The 17066-nt window shown below is 41.7% G+C and overlaps 1 protein-coding gene across 1 annotated transcript; it reads right to left on the bottom strand.

The window, feature by feature from the left end:
- Positions 1–1595: 1595 nt before the first annotated feature.
- smox (spermine oxidase) lies at positions 1596–16369 on the bottom strand. The gene is made up of 7 exons (XM_018695854.2): positions 16246–16369; positions 9977–10211; positions 8328–8554; positions 5811–5984; positions 4403–5147; positions 2998–3158; positions 1596–2156 (listed from the first exon to the last, which is right to left on the bottom strand). The coding sequence occupies exons 2-7, from the start codon at positions 10182–10184 to the stop codon at positions 2004–2006; spliced, it is 1668 nt and encodes a 555-aa protein (XP_018551370.1). The 5' UTR covers positions 10185–10211; positions 16246–16369; the 3' UTR covers positions 1596–2003.
- Between the last annotated feature and the right edge of the window lie 697 nt (positions 16370–17066).

The raw sequence follows: 17066 nt of genomic DNA on the forward strand, positions 1-17066 counted from the left end.
CAGTCCCAGCCTGGTCAGCTGCGAACACGAACTGATGAAGCCTCTTGGATGAGAGGTGAAACGTCTTCTAGACTACAACTAAGTCTAGATGCTTTCAATTAAAACTTTCCTTGAGATAACTATGAGCTGGATGAATGAGAATATTCACAGGCTTACATAGAGGAATACTTCTGCCACTACTGATACTTCCAAGAACTGACTCGAAATGAAAATGAATACTCTACTCTCAGTTTTATTCAACATAATGACTGTGTTCTACAGGGCTCCTTTACTGGACCTTTGTTATTTCTGGTCTTCTATGATGTAGTAGTTTATTAGGAAAATATAGGACTGTATATATAAACCTAATGCTTTTTAATATATTTTTTAATCAATTAAATGTATACTCAAAAGTTTGACAGAGTTGTTCTGTCTGACTTTCCACTGTGCTGTTTTGAAACCTCCCTGTTTTCCCAGTTGCCTCAGGACCCCTCGGCCCCTCACAGACCTCAGTGCAGACACAGCCAGGCAGTGAAAAACAAAGATTTGTGCTGCAGCTGAAACAGATGAGCGGTGCTGTCTGCGGTGGGAGAGGAGAGTTTTGGACATGTGTCAGATTATCTCATGTTACTGTAGATACTAGTGAGGTTGTTGCTGTCAGTGTATGTAGGAAGAGTTTGATGTTGGAAGCCAGGACTCAGGAAAGATCTGGGCAACTGTACAGTGCTCTATACACTTAATAACGTTTGGCACTACATGAGGCCGAGTTTATGTTGATACACTCAAATTTCATTCATTCAAATTTGAAAGACATCGTAATTTAGCAGAGGAGTGTCTAAAAAAAATAACAATCCCATGGCATTATGGGAAATATAGGACCCAGTGGTTTTGGACCTTAACCCTTTCTGCACTGATTTTGACATTCTTCTTTGAAAATGATCTGTGTTAAGTCCTTTGACTTAATGGTCATTCAGTTATGAAACATTTGAGTACCCATTTAGTCTGTTTGATGAGGTTTTTTCATGTAAGGGGAGAAAATGATTTGTTTCCTCTTGAAGTGCAGAGAGGCTGAAACATGCTCTTTTTGTGAAGTAAATACAGGAAAATGTAGGACATTTGGAGAAAATGTTTTCACATGTCAATCAGACTGCAAAAGAAACCAGAATGCAAGAATATGAGGAAGCTATTCTTATTATTGCTAATAAGGAGGACGCACAGCATTTTACACTGATTTCCCTGTTTATCTGTTACTAATTAAAACTTTCCCAGCTCTTTTCAGTGTCTGATTGTGTTTGCCACTGATTAAGAGGATTAACACTGTTGTCCAACAGAAGTGAGGACTGGGTTGAGGTCTGTTCTAACACCATCTGTCACTTTGGCACGGCATTACAGCTCTGGAGCCTTTTCTTTTCTTTCCATGTGCGCTCACTTTCTGTCGTTCTCTCACAGATTTAAAAGGATACCAAAATGGTGATGGTATGGAAACAGCTCTAGCCTGTGGTTGTACATCTCTGGAAAATATTCATGAGGACAGAAGTGGGTGAAGAGGAGATATCAGATGGCCATCACTACTGTGTTTAATAATTTACCAAATTAACAACACGGAGCTAGTCCTGTTTGATGATGATAGAGCTTTTATTTTGTTAAAACTTCATCAATTTTTATTTAGTATTTTCATTATTTTTGAAATAACATAATGTTACATACAGAAGGCACTTACAAAAACAAGTTAAATTACAGATGCTGTTATTATAAACATTAAATTACTGATTTAAAAAAACAACATAATGACTGAATGATAAAGACGAGAAATGAAAGCACCATTGGCAACTTTTAAACAGTACATCTCAAATAAAATTTAGCATGATTTGAATCTACAGTACAATAGAAACAATACTTATTTGTTAATCAATGTAATAATGCCCGAGCTATGCTTTTAAGTATAACTTAATCATCAAGATAAAAAGATTAAAATTCAACAGTTTTATATTTGTTTTTTTCACTAGTCAGAGGTTTGTTTTATTTTACATATTAGGCTTTGTGGTTTGAGCTCTGTGCAAGTCCTGGTACATCTCCGTCAGGCGAGTGGCTTCTCTCTGTCCTGACAGCAAAGCACCATGGGTAGTGGAATAGTATTTTCTGTGGGTGGCCTCTCCGGCAAACAGGACCTGCAGAGGCTGAGGAGGGAGGGGGGAGGAGGGAGGATGGAAAGACAAGGGAAATGAGCAGAGAAAGAGAGGAGAGAAGCTTTCAGAGGAGAAAATCAGGTTCAAAACAAGATCCGTCAATGTCAGCTTGACATATTTTTGGCCTCTCGACTCGCACAGCACTATTTTCTATTTCCATCACTGATTCCCTTGTTAGTGCTCTACATGTAGGAGGCTACAGTAACTTTCCTGAGGGCTTAAGATTTCAGTTTGGCAGGGTTGAAGGATGTCAGCGGAGAGGGGTCATGCCGTTCCTTCAGCAGTGTCAAGTGAGCATAGAGAAACCCGCACCTCCGCCCCCACCCACAACCCCCCACCCACCGACCCACCTAACCCCTCCTTCAACTCAGAACGCGTCAGGTTTCATGGTCTAGACTGCTGGCCAGGAGTCAGCATTCATAACCCCCCTGACACCAGCTGTATTTGCTCTGCATGCGCTGGGATGTGACACGGTGGTGATGACACCGCCGCGTTAGCCAGATGCTCTCAGAGTGAGTGCACAGATTATAAACAACCAAATGTACAGTTGGTGAAAATATTCTCATACAAGAAGTTACGTCCCAAATCTTCTACATCATTAGCATTATATAATTGTTATTATAAAATAATTGTAAAACAAAGTGTGCAATATTTGGTACAACATATAATTTCCTGAAAAGGAACTAATATGCTATTTGCTCTTTCCAGAAAACTTCCTAGAAAATGATTAGGGAATGACAGACCTGTAAAATATTACGTCACACAATATTTTCAGTGACTTTGTAAATGACAAACGACAACAAAATAATGCGTAGCGTAGCGGTTGTCTCACCGGAGCCTTGGTGCTGTTGGCGTAAGGCAGCGGCATGGCCAGCCTCTCACAGTCCCCACCACTGGAGCCCACCCTGGTGAAGGAGTAGGAGCCTCGGATGTAGGCGTTACTGCCCCATGAGGAGCGCAGGACACGCCGGGGCTTTGGAATGTCGGGGTTCCCTGTGGACGGAGGAGAGAGAGCGAGAGAGAGACGGGGAGGGTGGGGGGTCAGTATGGACAATCACGGAACAGCCTGGTGTCTAAAAAAATCCAGTTCATCAAACCAGTTCGAACTAAGAATGCGGCGGCTGTGAGTTGTGGCCTTATACTGGGACGTCCCATCTGCCAACACTAATCAACTCGTGACCCTCTGCGAGCACAGAGGCACCAGCGAGTCTATATGTAATTAAGCAACAGCTGAGAGGATTAAACCACATTGACCTAAATGGGAAGAGAGCTTGTGTGTGTGTGTGTGAGAGAGAGAGAGCGAGCGAGTGTGTGTACCTCTCTGTGTAATTTACATTTTACATCTATAGGAAGGCCACTGACCTCATCATGAAGTGACAGTCACTGTTCCTCCACTCACACTGTGACCTACTTCTGAGTCAGTCATGTTACTGAGCAATAATCTCTGACTATTTTCTCCCTGCACATTCCTAATCTGCTGCCAAATGACCACAGTGAGTCAATCTCTGTTCACGTGATCAAACCTGTTACATTTTATGTAGAAATCACCTTGAAGCAGCTACAGTTTCTTTTTTTTCCTTAAGGAAAATTCCGCTGTTGCATAAGAGGTGATGTTTTTGAGGAAGAAAATGGTGGAGGACTGATTAAATGAAAAGGCCTCTTCGCCTTATCTAAGGCCTGATCGCTCCTGCTGCTCAGTGTTGCTCGTTGTGGTGTTGAAACCAGAGCAGTTAGCTGCTGCTCACTGGACATGAAAACAGACACCTGACTCATCCAGCTGTATTATCTGTCAACCCATTTTTTTTTTTCATGAAAAAAAAAATTACCTACTTACGTCACAGCTGAAGCTTATGTCATTTCCTTTATATGAAACACAATGACCCATCCCAAGTCACAGTCCGTATGAGTCACTGAGCTGACAGGTTCAGTCTACCAAGGCTATTGTGTTTGCTCTGGATTACTCATTCTTACTGAAAGCTTAACTAGAATGGACCTGGAGGATGGAAGTTGATCTTGTCGGTTTTCTGTCATAAAAATCTACACAATATGGATAAGAATGACAGAGAAAGTCTTTTTTGTGAAGAACAGTTTGTCCTTCTTTAATTAGATAATGAATACATGAGAAAATGTGGCGATATCAATCCAGGAAACCCACAAAAGCTCTTATGGTGTAAACAGGATGTAGTATAGGGAACCACAGTATACAGCTCTGCTTCCCTATGTGTGCAAGTCCTGACCTGTAAAGCGCCTCAGCAGCTCAGTGCAGGTCTCAGCCACTGTTTCGTCATCGCAGCGTTCCATGTACAGCGCCTCCTGCCCACAGATCCAGCCGCTCAGCATGTAACCGTAGCGCTCAGGCGGGTAGAGGACGTCGAAGCTGCAGATCTTCTTGTACCACAGCTCCTCGGGGTAGACCAGCTGCTCGAGCTGAGCCTCGTCCTCCCACACAAACTGGATGCTGTTGCACTCGGGGCTCCAGAAGGGCTCTTCGAACTCCAAGAATATCTTATCGGTGGTGCTGATGCCCAGCTTCTCGATGGCGAGCACCTTGTCCTCGGGTAGAGATGGCGAGAACATGGCTTCGTGGTTCTGCTTCAGGACGCCCAAAGAGGCCGTCACGATCACGTGGTCGGCTGTAATCCACTCCTCGTCCTCGCACTCCACGCAGATGGGGTGACCCATGATCAGAGGGTCCTGGTGAGGTTGGCAGCTGTGGTTGTTCTCGTTGTGGTTGTTGTCCTGGTGGGTGTCGGCGCTCTTGGCGATCACCTCCTGATGCTGGGCTGAGTAGTTCCAGTGGATGCAGCGGACCGGTTTGCTAAGGCAGATGGTGCGGGAGGGGATGTCCTGGGCCAGGAGCTCCACGATCTTCATGAAGCCTTCGGGAATGACGTAATGTGCGCCAGGGATCTCTGTCCACTCACCGAACTCACTCAGAGACACCTCGTCCATACTGGGAGAGCTGCTTTCACAGCTCTCCACCTGAAATAGGGAAATGTATCAGATCAGTTACATTTCTTGTTTGTACATGCAGCAAAACAGTTAGCGGTTACACCCAAAGACAGCATTTTAAATCAGCTCTCTACAGCCTCGATGTAGGTACTGTAGTCATCTCTACAGATACCCAGTGGCTCATGTGCCTCAAATAACATGAATATATTAAACCCCTATAGTTTCAGTTATTGTTTTTACAGCCTACAATAATCGTAAGAAGTGGCAGTTTCAGCTCTGAAATGTTTTTATGACATCCTCCACAAAAACAGGAAATAAAACACATGAAAACAGCTGTGCTTAAAATAACAAAAAGCCCAAGTCTGGATATTTGTCAGTAGGTATCTACGAAAGTAAATAAAGGTCATAATTGCTATCTAATTAACAAACCAATCTTTTTGTAATTGATAGCTAATTGTTGTTTAATTAACCCTCGCTCTTAGCGCCAGCAGGCAAACAGATGCTTACTACATGTTTACATCATTTCCCACATTCATGGCCTGATGATTCATGATTACCTCAGAAGAAAAAACACCATTAAATCAGTGCTTATAGAGAAAAAACACAAACAAACAAAATGGAAAAGAGAAAAAATATAGTGTTAAACACAGACAGATACAGATATTGGGAATACACACACACACACACACACACCTTGAGGTACTGTTGAAGCATGGACAGTTTGAGCTTTTTGGTGCTCTCAGAATCATCAGGATCCAACATGATCTTCTTGCGCACCACATCTCGTGTAAAGACGCCAACGCTGTTCTGGCTCTCAGCGCAAACTGGCTTCCCATTCTGGAAGAACTCCTGAGTCAGCTCGTACACCTAGAGCAGGGTGAAAGGTGAGAGACGAGGGGTTAATCGGGTGCAAGAAGAATGAGGAAGGATGGAAAGAAAGTAGGTGAAGGCAAGAAAAGAGGAAACAAAGAAACCAGTTCAGTTCAGTTCAGAGCATGTTGTGTCAGCACTTGATTGTGTCAAATGGGAAATTCTGCTTGTAGCATATATATAATAGAGAAACACCTTGGGCTGTACAGCACATTGAAAATAAACACAAGCCACTACAAGAGCAGCACCATACTAAAGAGAAGAAAACAGAAATAAGTGGTAGGAGTAGAAGAAATGTTGCTGCGCTGCCAAAATGCCACACCAACACTGGGTTGTGTTGACGTAAACATGTCTTTCCTGAAATCAGAGGTGATAGTATACCAGAAAATACCAGGTCAAACTGACACCACTGATGAATCAAGTCAAAACATTACCACTTAAAATAAGAAGTTCCGTTTATTTGTGAAAAATAATCATCTTGCAAGAGACTGGTTGTTTCTTGCTGATACAGAACTGAAATAATTAGTTGATTGTCAGGAAATAATCACAGATTAAACACATTTTTTAAAAGTAAAAATGCCACAGTTTCACTGGCTTCATATTCTCAGGTGGGAGTATTTTCTGGTTTTCTTCTGTGATGGTAAACGCAGGCTTTGCGAGATTCTGAATTATAAACCAAAAGAAGAAAATAATCAGCGGATGAATTGAAAATGAAAAGAATTAACATATATATATGTAACATATACGACCCTCCCACTGCCACAACAAGAAGATGAAAGCAATAAAGAGCCTGGAGCCTAATGAGTCATCTTCATATGATGCTGACCATGAAGACCATTGCGGTGAAAGGGAAACAAGACAGAAACATGTTCCTCATCACTGTACAGTCAGTCAGGGCTGGATGAAGACAGATTTATTTATATACCCTGCTAAGAGAGTGTGTACAGTCTGTACAGAATCAAAAAAAGCCTGAAGGAGGCCAGAGGAAAGTGGATAAAATGACTGGCGTAAACGTAACAGAGGCAGGAATATCTCTCGTCTTTAGGATGCTGAAACTGCCACTCCGCTTCTGAAGGGTGTGAAATACCATTAAGAAGATTTATCACAAGGACACAGCGTAGGTGGGTCGTTTTGGACCTGGGGGTCACATGGTGTGCACAGAAAACCTCAGTTGTACAAGGGTTAACAAAAACAAATTGCCTTCTGTGTGTTCTATACCTTCACCCTGTAAGTGCTTTTCCAGACGTGACCTACTTTAACAATCACAGGAGCTGCTACAGAGCAGAGAGCGGAAAGCTGGAGCTGCTAAAAAAAGGCCATTCCTTGTTAAAATCAGTATGCTTTGGTGGACGTTTCACTGGAGCATCTCACGGCTGAAGATATGTTTAAGAGCTCTGTCACAGGTAGAGACAGAGGTCTGGTGCACAGACTGAGGAAACATCAAACCCTTAACCTACTGTTTTCCCATTTTGTTTTAAGGTTTTGGAAAAGTCATCTCACTCCACCCTGTCTGACAGTGTCATATATATTCTGTATCAGCTTGTTCCAGGCCCTGTTTAAGCTGTGGTCACACCCCGGCAAATTCCCCAGTGTTACCTTGTGTTCCCCCCCCTCCCTGTGTTCCCAGTGCTCCCCTGTTTGTCTCTCTGTCTGTATGTGTGTATTGGTGTGGGTGTGGTTTGCCTTTCCTCACTCTCCTAGCTCCCAGCTCCCTGATCACCTGCGCACCTGCCTCCCATCAGCTCATCTACCTGCAGTATATCAACCCCCTACTCTTCACCCATTTCTTCCCCAGGTCAGTGCAGTTGCTCAACGTTGCTGTTCCTCATGTTCAGTTATCCCTGTGCCAACCTGTCTTTCACATGTCTCAGGATCATCTCCTGCCTGCCTGCCAGCTGCCTCCTAGCTTCCAAGCTAACCCCTGCCAGACACCCCCCCCCCCAAAACTCTAAGCTCGTGCTCCTCCATTGTGCTTTCTCTCCTCTGGTGCCACCAGATCCCAAAACCAGTAAACTCCTCTACAATTAACCATCTTCTCTTACCAACACCACACTGTTGGGGTCCTACGTTTGAGTTGGGTCCCTCTTGAGTTCTTAAACTATTTATTGAAGCTATGTGTGATATTGACACTGAGAAGGACTCCATGTTTTCATGGTTGCAGATATCCTGTCAGCCTTGAGTTGAGTTACCTCTGACTTTATATAATGTGGTTACAGTATGTGACATCAGTTATCTGAACACAGAGTATCTGTGTGTTCCTGTCTGTGCACAAATCCATTTGTGCGCTTAAGCATGAATTCACATGTGCACCTACGTCCGTTTCCATGTGTGTCCCCTCACCTCGTTGTACAGGTCACTGAACTCCTCCACCAGGTCCTTGGGGATCCTCTTTCCGACATTGGTCTGGTAGTGAGCCACACCATTTTTGGTGTACAGGCTGATGCGTCCCACGCTCCTCTCCCCGTCTGTGGTGTGCTCCAGCAGCCCGTTGTCCTCTGCCAGGTGGTACACTGGGTTCCCGTTGGCGCCATGGATCCAGGTGGCTCCGAGCTCCAAAGTTGCTTTTCCTATATAAAAAAAAAGGAAATGAAGAACAGACATCAGTGATCGCTTTGAACTCAACTTTTCCTCTGTGGTTTTGAATGAAACAGTGTATGAAATCTGCTTTGCTGAGGTACAAACACAGTTGAGTTTTAGATAATTAGGCAGTTCAAGAAGAAGGTCAACTCAATTAACATACTGTCATTACTGAAGCCCACTGGAATACCATTAATTATACAATTTTACTGGATGGTGGCATCACACAATGTATGTATATTTATTTTACATTCCTTTATATAATAAAAACAGGCCAATGCAAAGACAGAAATGGTTGAATGCCTCTGTGGTTACGCAACATCTAAGCACATAAACAAGCATTTACATAACCACGTCATTATCCATGTGCCTGACACGCAGGTTTACATCTAACAGTGCTGTATGAGTATATAAGCATGCTTGCACATGCCTTTTTTTATATGCCTACAGTATCAGTGCCATGAGCAGATCCTGTTTCCTTCTTGTTTGTTTTTAACCAGTTGGAGCAGTTTTTTCATTATGGAAATCAAAGACCTGCACTTCAGTCAACTTTACTGGCAAAATGTACCAGCGTCACTCAAGCAGATTAAGTAAAAAGAGTTATTATTTCTCTTGGAGCTGGTCATGCATCTGATAAGTGCAGTAATTTGAGTTATTTAGGGAAACAAAGCTGATTGTGCGTATGAATGGTTGCCTGATTAGACACTTTTCCAAATAAATATGAAGTACAATCAAAGTTAATGTGACTTCAGGGAAAAAGCAGTTGTACTTTGATACTACAGATGAGATAATACTATTTCTGCAACACGGCATTTAAATTTAACTCCAAGTTATATCACAAGATTCTTTGTTCATAAATCAGCAGTCAAATACTGCTTTGTATGGATTTAGCTAAACAAAAAATGTTGAAAATATATCTTAATGCCTACAGCAAAATGTAAAAGCAGCCATTTATTCTGTTGAAGAAACAGCTATTGAACTTAAATTTTGAGAAATTCTTAGCCAAGAGTCAGATGAGAAGATTGATACCATTCATTAAAAAAAAAAAAAAAGACTACAGTCAACTGATGGTTAGCTGAGCTTAGCATAACAATGGGAAACAGGGGAAACACTGATTAACTGGTTATTTTAGACATTTTGATATGGGTTGGAAAAAGAAGAAAATCTATAATACCCCATGAGATGAAAAGATAAAAAGGCAGAGGCAACTGGAGAATGTACTATAGCACTTCATAATTTACTCTGAATGGACAACGAGAAATACATGCAGAGAGCTGTACCAAATAAATGTGTGACACAGTTACAGTGTGTGATTACATGTTATTATCTGATCTGGAGCTGCAGCCCTACTTTAGTTTTAGTCATTCTGTTAAAAGGGGTAACGTCAGATAAACTGGAACGTGTCCTCTCACCGTGCTGAACGCTATGAACTCGCCCGCCGATGTGGTCTGATGCCTCTAGAACAGTGACATCCGTGAAGCCGTTTTTCAGTAGGACCCTAGTCGCAGCAAGGCCGGCCAAGCCAGCACCAATCACTACTATTCGAGGCTGCCGATGAGTACGTAGGCCGCTACTAAGAGGATCATCAGTGCTGTCTGACGAAATTTCACAACTTTGCATGCCGTCCGAGCTGCTCTTCGATGGAGTCTGAGGACAAATGAGAGACAAGAACCTGAGTTAAAAACAGCACATTCACAACACTGAGTCAGCAGGAGACAGACACTCACACAACAGAGGATAATATTCAGTGCAAGAAAGAAAACACATTCCTACGAGTGACATGAAATATATCTTGAAAAACTGTATATATTAGAGAAAGTACCTCATGTCAAATGCTACTGGTTGTGTGGGTCATATTAGGCTGCATGTCTGTTACCTCCTATGCACTCCTATACCATTCCCCTGTGGGTATTTTCAGCTGCTGATCATTGCTTCTCACTTCTTTGGCATGTGTTGCCAAGATTTCATGAAGCATTGACCTCAATATGAAAGATTATTTTTAATAGCACTAAAACAAATCATTAACACTTTGCTCAGAAACTAAGGAGTCTCCAAAATGATCATATGTGTTTATCTTGTGCATACAAAAATAGAACTTGGGCAAACAAGATTCAAATCTTGTGCATACAAATTAGTTGGTGTGCACAGGAAACTAAATGTTACAATATCTCATTAAGAAACAGTGTCCCTGTTACTGTAGATAATCCATAGAACATGCTATAAACGCACTGTCTTTGGTGAAAAATAGTTCTTATGAAAACTGTTGCAGTGAAGTTTCTCTGGCTGTTCTTGTCATGTTATTAACTTTCCTATCATTTCAGACCCTGCAGCTCCCTCCTGTCCTGCAGTAACCTACAGCCCTTCCCACCTGACTCTTCCCCACCCACCTGTACTCACCTGTTACTCATTCTCTAATCAGCTACTTGTGTATATATATCAGCCCATCTCTGCTCATTTCTCTGCCAGTTTGTCTAGTGTGCTTTCCATGCTGTGGCTTCCTGGTCTTGCTTAGCTGGTCTTGCCTGCTTCTGACCACCTGCTCATTTTTGGATTTTGCCTTTTGCCTGTTTTGTGACAGGATAAGCCACAGTAACAGGAGAAAGAGATGTTGCTTTTGAACTTTTTTAAATGTATTTTTAAAATCTGTGAGCACCACAAATGGAACTTTACTCACTTTTGTTGTACTGGGGAGCAGATGCTTACTTCAAAACGTGGACTGATTAAACCAAAACTGTTGATAATTTAGGTGAACTGACAATTCAAAGCTTGCCCATTGCACCTACAGATTAGAGGCACCCACAATAAAAAGTTCTGTTGCCTCATATTGCTCATTAAGTGCTGACTGTACAGACCTCTTTTACAGCTGATAATGCTGCCTCCCCCTAATATGACCCACGTTTACAGCCGGGTTTATAGCTGTGATTAACTTAATTTTCCCGTGACACGTTTACATTGTTCCATCTACTGTCGCACGACACCGTTTATTGAGCATGAGGCCAAATTAGAAGTCCTGACACAACCCTGTTATTTCTGTCAGCGAACAGACTAAACACACACACAAAAAAAGATTTCTTATTGCAGTCTCTCTAATTATGGCGAAATTGCTCAGGGACAGTAACATTAAGAGAGAGGAATACACAAGCGACCTTGTTGCTCCCAGTACATAAGGCCGCTCACTCTGAATGTATGGACAGCTGTGTGTACGGATAACACAGTGGGAGTCTATTCAGAGGACGCCTGTTAACTCAATAGAGAAATGTATGAAGAAGCAACATTGTGGCAGTTTTCCATGAAAGACGCACACTGTTATCTGATGACTTTTAATATAAAAGAGTCTTGTTTTCTCTGTCTTGACATGCATGAGCAACAATATAAACGCATCTGAGGTAGACCGTAATATCCTGCTGTTACACACATATGCACACATACATAAATGCACATACTCCCTGCTTTGTTGCTACGGCAACGCAGGACACAGAGCAGTACATATGGTGCAGTGCAGAAAACACACACTGACTTTCCTTCAAATTGAGATCACACAATAGGAAGAATTCAAACTCATACGTGGTCATTCATCTTCCTCTGACTGGCCAGAACTTGAAGCACAGTATGTACACCACAAATACAGATTACTGTGACACAGGAGAGCAGTCACATTCACTTGTTTTTAACCTTGAACTTCAATTCAACGTCTGAGAAATTGTGCTGTAAGCAAACTGACAACCTTGACAACTCAGTGGGATGAGTCACCTGATCAACTGGAGCTGACAAAGGCAGCCAAAGAGGAAACCACCAGCCAGCACTGCTGTGAAAAGATATGCATCTAAGTTGCAGTAACAAGACTGTGATGTCAAACATGTAAAGAGGACATGTTGTGTTCAGACTTTTCAGTAAATCCCTCTTTCTGTTTCAAGTTCTACCAGAGACATGGTTTGACCATTGACCTCCAAACCTAGATAGGGTTAGAGCTTCTAATCTGGACGGGTGATCTGACCTGACTTCATGACCTCTGTGCTGAATGTGGGTCAGATACTGCATGGATTTAGTGAACAGCTGTTTCTATCAGAAGCGGCAATATGACAATGTATAACAGGAAACAATATTTAACCTGCCTCTTGTCTGAGATTTTACTGTTTATATTGGAGATTTACGGTTCATCCATTGCATTTCATTCAATGTGTGCTTGTTTTATTTCTTTTATCACTTGTGTTTGTTGTTAATTTGCAAACCAGACCACTGAAAAAACACAACTTCATTCATCTGTATGCTGAATATTGTACATGGAGATAATGACAATAAATTCTACCTTGAATCTTGTACCTTAAATGATGCAGTTTCTTGACGTGTCCGCTTTCAAACCACCAAATTTGACTAAAACAAACATTATTTTCATCTGATTATTTTATGCATAAACAACTTAATATGTTATCTCACTATATATAGTATCTATGGTATAAAATCACATGTAACAGTGGAGTAATCTATCCATATTGCACTATCCTAGTAGACGTATTTTTGAATCGCTCTGATCAGACCACAATCTGCAGTTGTAGTTCCCACACACTGCTGCTTTAAACCACAGACTTACATTGAATTACTTTTTTTGCACACGCCAAATGAAGCCAAGTCTCAGTTCCAGTTCCACTTCTGTCTCTTTCTGTGAAACTAATTCTTTGCATTAAATCTGCTGCACACACAAAACACAGCTTAACGACTCATCAGTTGGATTCCCAGAATCTGAGGCTGAAATATTGATACAACAACATCGTCATGGATAGACTCATCCTTGGGCTTCATAGAAAAATAGAGGCTGAAGTTGCCATTATTTTTGGAATGATAAATACTGATAGCAGAGTCACCTAAGATAATGTTTGTAAAATTGGACTCATTCATTAAGTCACACAAACAAACCTCAGACAAAGAGGCCACTCTGTGTGAATCTCTGCTACATGTACAGTTGGTTAAAGAATAGATAGCACAAACTTTTCACTGAGTGTTTTCAGTATTTTCAGTACTATGACTGCTGCTCTTTTATATTCCGCTGCTGTTGGAGATGAGGGTCACGAGAGGACACTGCTTTGTGGTAAACAACAAATGTAGACAACATATCTGACAAAAGGTGGATGCAGCAGTAGGTGGTATTGTTGTGTTTGCTGTAAAATATTGTATTGTTGTATTTTGTTGTTGCTGCATTCGTTGCCGTGTTTTCCCAGTCGCTGTTGGCCTGTACTGTGAGCACATGATTTGAGGTGTACTGTGTGTGTTTGTTTATGTCAATATGCATGTATCTAATAAAACATATGTTCTAATATGAACATATTTGTATTGGCAGCAAGTTGTACATATATTAGTGAATAGATAACATAAGTTTCCTGGACAGTTTAAGACGGGGAACCTGCATGTCCATAAAAGCTTGGGTTTCTTGCCCATAATCTGACTCTTCTCATGCACTGAAAACACACCCCATCTCAATGTTTATATACTGATAATGTGATGGTACTTGGGTGTTGTAAGGAGAACCACAAGAGGTCAAAACTCCAGCAACAAATGTAGAAAGAGCAACTTTATTGTGAACCCAGTGCATCTCAGCTCGTGGCCTTCGTCATGAAAAACAAGTGGCACAAATGCAATTCAGTCTCCACTTAAAGTGGATTCACCTGATTCTACAAAAACATGAGCCACATGGGTTTTAAATGAATGACAGATCTAATTCATGGACAGCGTTTGATCACTTCACGCTCCAGCCTCTCTGACAGATTGTGCATCCCTCCCTGGTTGCTTGTAATTCCGCGGCTGGTTAATACACTCGCCACATGCCACCACTCCACGCTCCACACCACCACCACCACCACCACCACAGATTAATGTGTGGGCTGGGCCTGGGTAGATAGGCAGCTCATGGTAGGGTGGAGTGAGGAGGAGGAGGAGGGAGGGAAGGAGGGAGGGAGGGAGGGAGGGAAGGGAGGTGGCTACCACTGACCTAGAAATGGCAATCTACAGCACAGTACGTCTGCCGGTGGCCTTTTCCAGAGCAGGGCCGGCCTTGAACGCAGGAAAATCTTTAATGACTGTGCACGTCTCTCCTGTAATTCAGCTCCTTCCAGCTGTGTCCACACTCACATCTGCATTTCCGTTATCAGTCCCATGTAAGTATTTGCATGAAAACAAACATCTCTGTACATTGAAAAAAAATCACAGTGTGGTCTTTTTTTTGGGGGGGGGGTGTTTCATGCCAAAGACCAGACATTCCACACTTCTCTTCCAGCTCCAGCTTTCCTGAGCTAGGATGATGGAGAGGAGGCAACACACAAACACACACACACACTCCTCCGCTGTGCTACTGCTCGCCACACTGGATGTTCTCCTGGTGGATTTAAAGAGGAGAGCAGTGCCCCGAGAGACTATTGTAGTATTGCCAAATATACACACAAGTTACAGGAGTGCAGACTGAACAGGCTCAGTCAGAGGCACAGAGCAATGGCAAGCAAATCATCACCACTAAAAAAGATAATATACCAAATTAACAAAGGAAATGAAATGAAAAAATCTAAGCTAAAGGAAGAAAATACATTTAAAGTTTTTTAGGTGTATTAGATTTTAGGTGTATTTCTGTAACAAAGAATCATATGCCTTCTCACATAGGCCTTGAAATATGAAGATACAGGTACCACTTTCTGATGCGTCTGCATTTGTAAAGAGGTTTATAAGTTGAAACTAATGGCTTTGTCAACAGCTTTGGGGTTTTCAGTTGTCAGGTTGTGAAATATATTTTTGACTGTTTGACTCAAACCAGAATCCATCTATTAACTAATTGTTAACATTTACACAGATGTGACTGAATTAAGCATGAATTATTTTTTGTGACCTAACCTGACCTTTCTAGAGTTTTTATCATTCATACTTATCCGTAAGGCATTAGTAAATGTTTATCTTACCACTTATCAAGACATGAGTTGCAGCTTATATCTGGTAAAGCGTGGCTTACAAAGATGTACCAAAATATCAATAATAAAATGAGGATGAAAAACTTTTAATAGTGATCCTTCCAGTAAAATCAGACCGAAGACAGAGCAGGTAAAAAATAAAGACACTGAGAGTCAGAGTGTTTGATGTGCTCTGTGTCAGTCTATAAGCTGAACAGTAAAAGCCTTTACTGCCACGTATAAGCTGTGATGCCAAAGCGGCAGCAGTTTAACACAAAGCAAACTTCACTGAGTTTCTCTGACTGATTGTCTGTCCGCTGATAACAAGTGGTGAGAATACAACTAAACCTAAACATTTAAAACGGAGGAATGAAGCGGGAAATGAATTTAGAAATAATAAATAAATCCACCTTGTTCCAGTCAGAGTAGCGATCTGTCCCGTTAAACACATCCAGAGACCTACATCAGTGTAACTAACATTTGATCTCATCTGCCGGCGGTTTGGTTACACAGGTTGTTTTTCTACAGCGTTTTCCTGCTTTCATCAACATAAACAACTGGCTGACATTTAGAGTAATGTGTATACGGCCGCTGATAACTCCAGTACATTTAAGCTGCTCTCTCAGTATTTCCACCGATAAACACTGATAGAGCCTGATCTTTTACTAAACATTTAAATCTCTGCACGCGCCACCACCGTCCTCCCCGTTACAAATAATGAGTGTGTTAAATGTGTTTTCAGTAGAGCAGCCGGTTACCTGACTCTCTTGGTCTTCAGCTTTAAAACCTCAGAGTGCTCCGCTTTCCTTTGTGCCGTTTTTCCCTCAGACCGGCTCCGCTTTGTATTTATGCCTGGAAACCAGAAGCAGCCAGTTTTCCCGTGGCCGCTGCCTCCTCATTAATTATATATGAGCAACGATGACGACAAAGACCAGCCCTCCACTGAGTAAGGGTGGCCACACATACGCACACACACACACACACACACACAGAGCACGCTGACTAATGAAATGTTTCTTTGGAATAAGGCTGGCCTTAAATTATTACACATCAGTCTAAAATCTACTTTTAAACAATGTTCGTGCTGTTAATATCTTGAAATATATACATGTAAAAAAAACGACAAAATAATGTAATGAAAATAAAGTTAACAGGAGGGGATTTCAGGTTGGATGGGACAATATTTTTAAAGTGACAATAAACACTTCTTTTTTTTTGTTTTGCCCATATATGGTTTTACCGCTTGTTACGTCTGACGTCACGGCCGACGAAAATACTATTTCCGGATACAACTTCGCCACGCTCTCGTGTTTTCATTTTGCTGCAGTGCTGTTGTTCGAATGGATCTGAGTCCAAAAACTATTCAGTGGTTTCTCTACTGCTTTCATTGTGACGAGAAAGAGAAGAGAAAATGGCTGCAGTTTTTAAGGTAAGTTACAATTCTTAAACAAATGTGGAAAAACAAAGTTTGATGCCAGTGGCTGCTAACGTTAGCTAGCTAACCTAGCTAATGTAAAAGCAGATATAAGCTATGGGTTTTATATGCTGTTTGTTGCTATGAGGCCACATCTTCGTGTTT

This window comes from Lates calcarifer, linkage group LG5, assembly GCF_001640805.2.
Source record: "Lates calcarifer isolate ASB-BC8 linkage group LG5, TLL_Latcal_v3, whole genome shotgun sequence".
NCBI lineage: Eukaryota > Metazoa > Chordata > Actinopteri > Centropomidae > Lates > Lates calcarifer.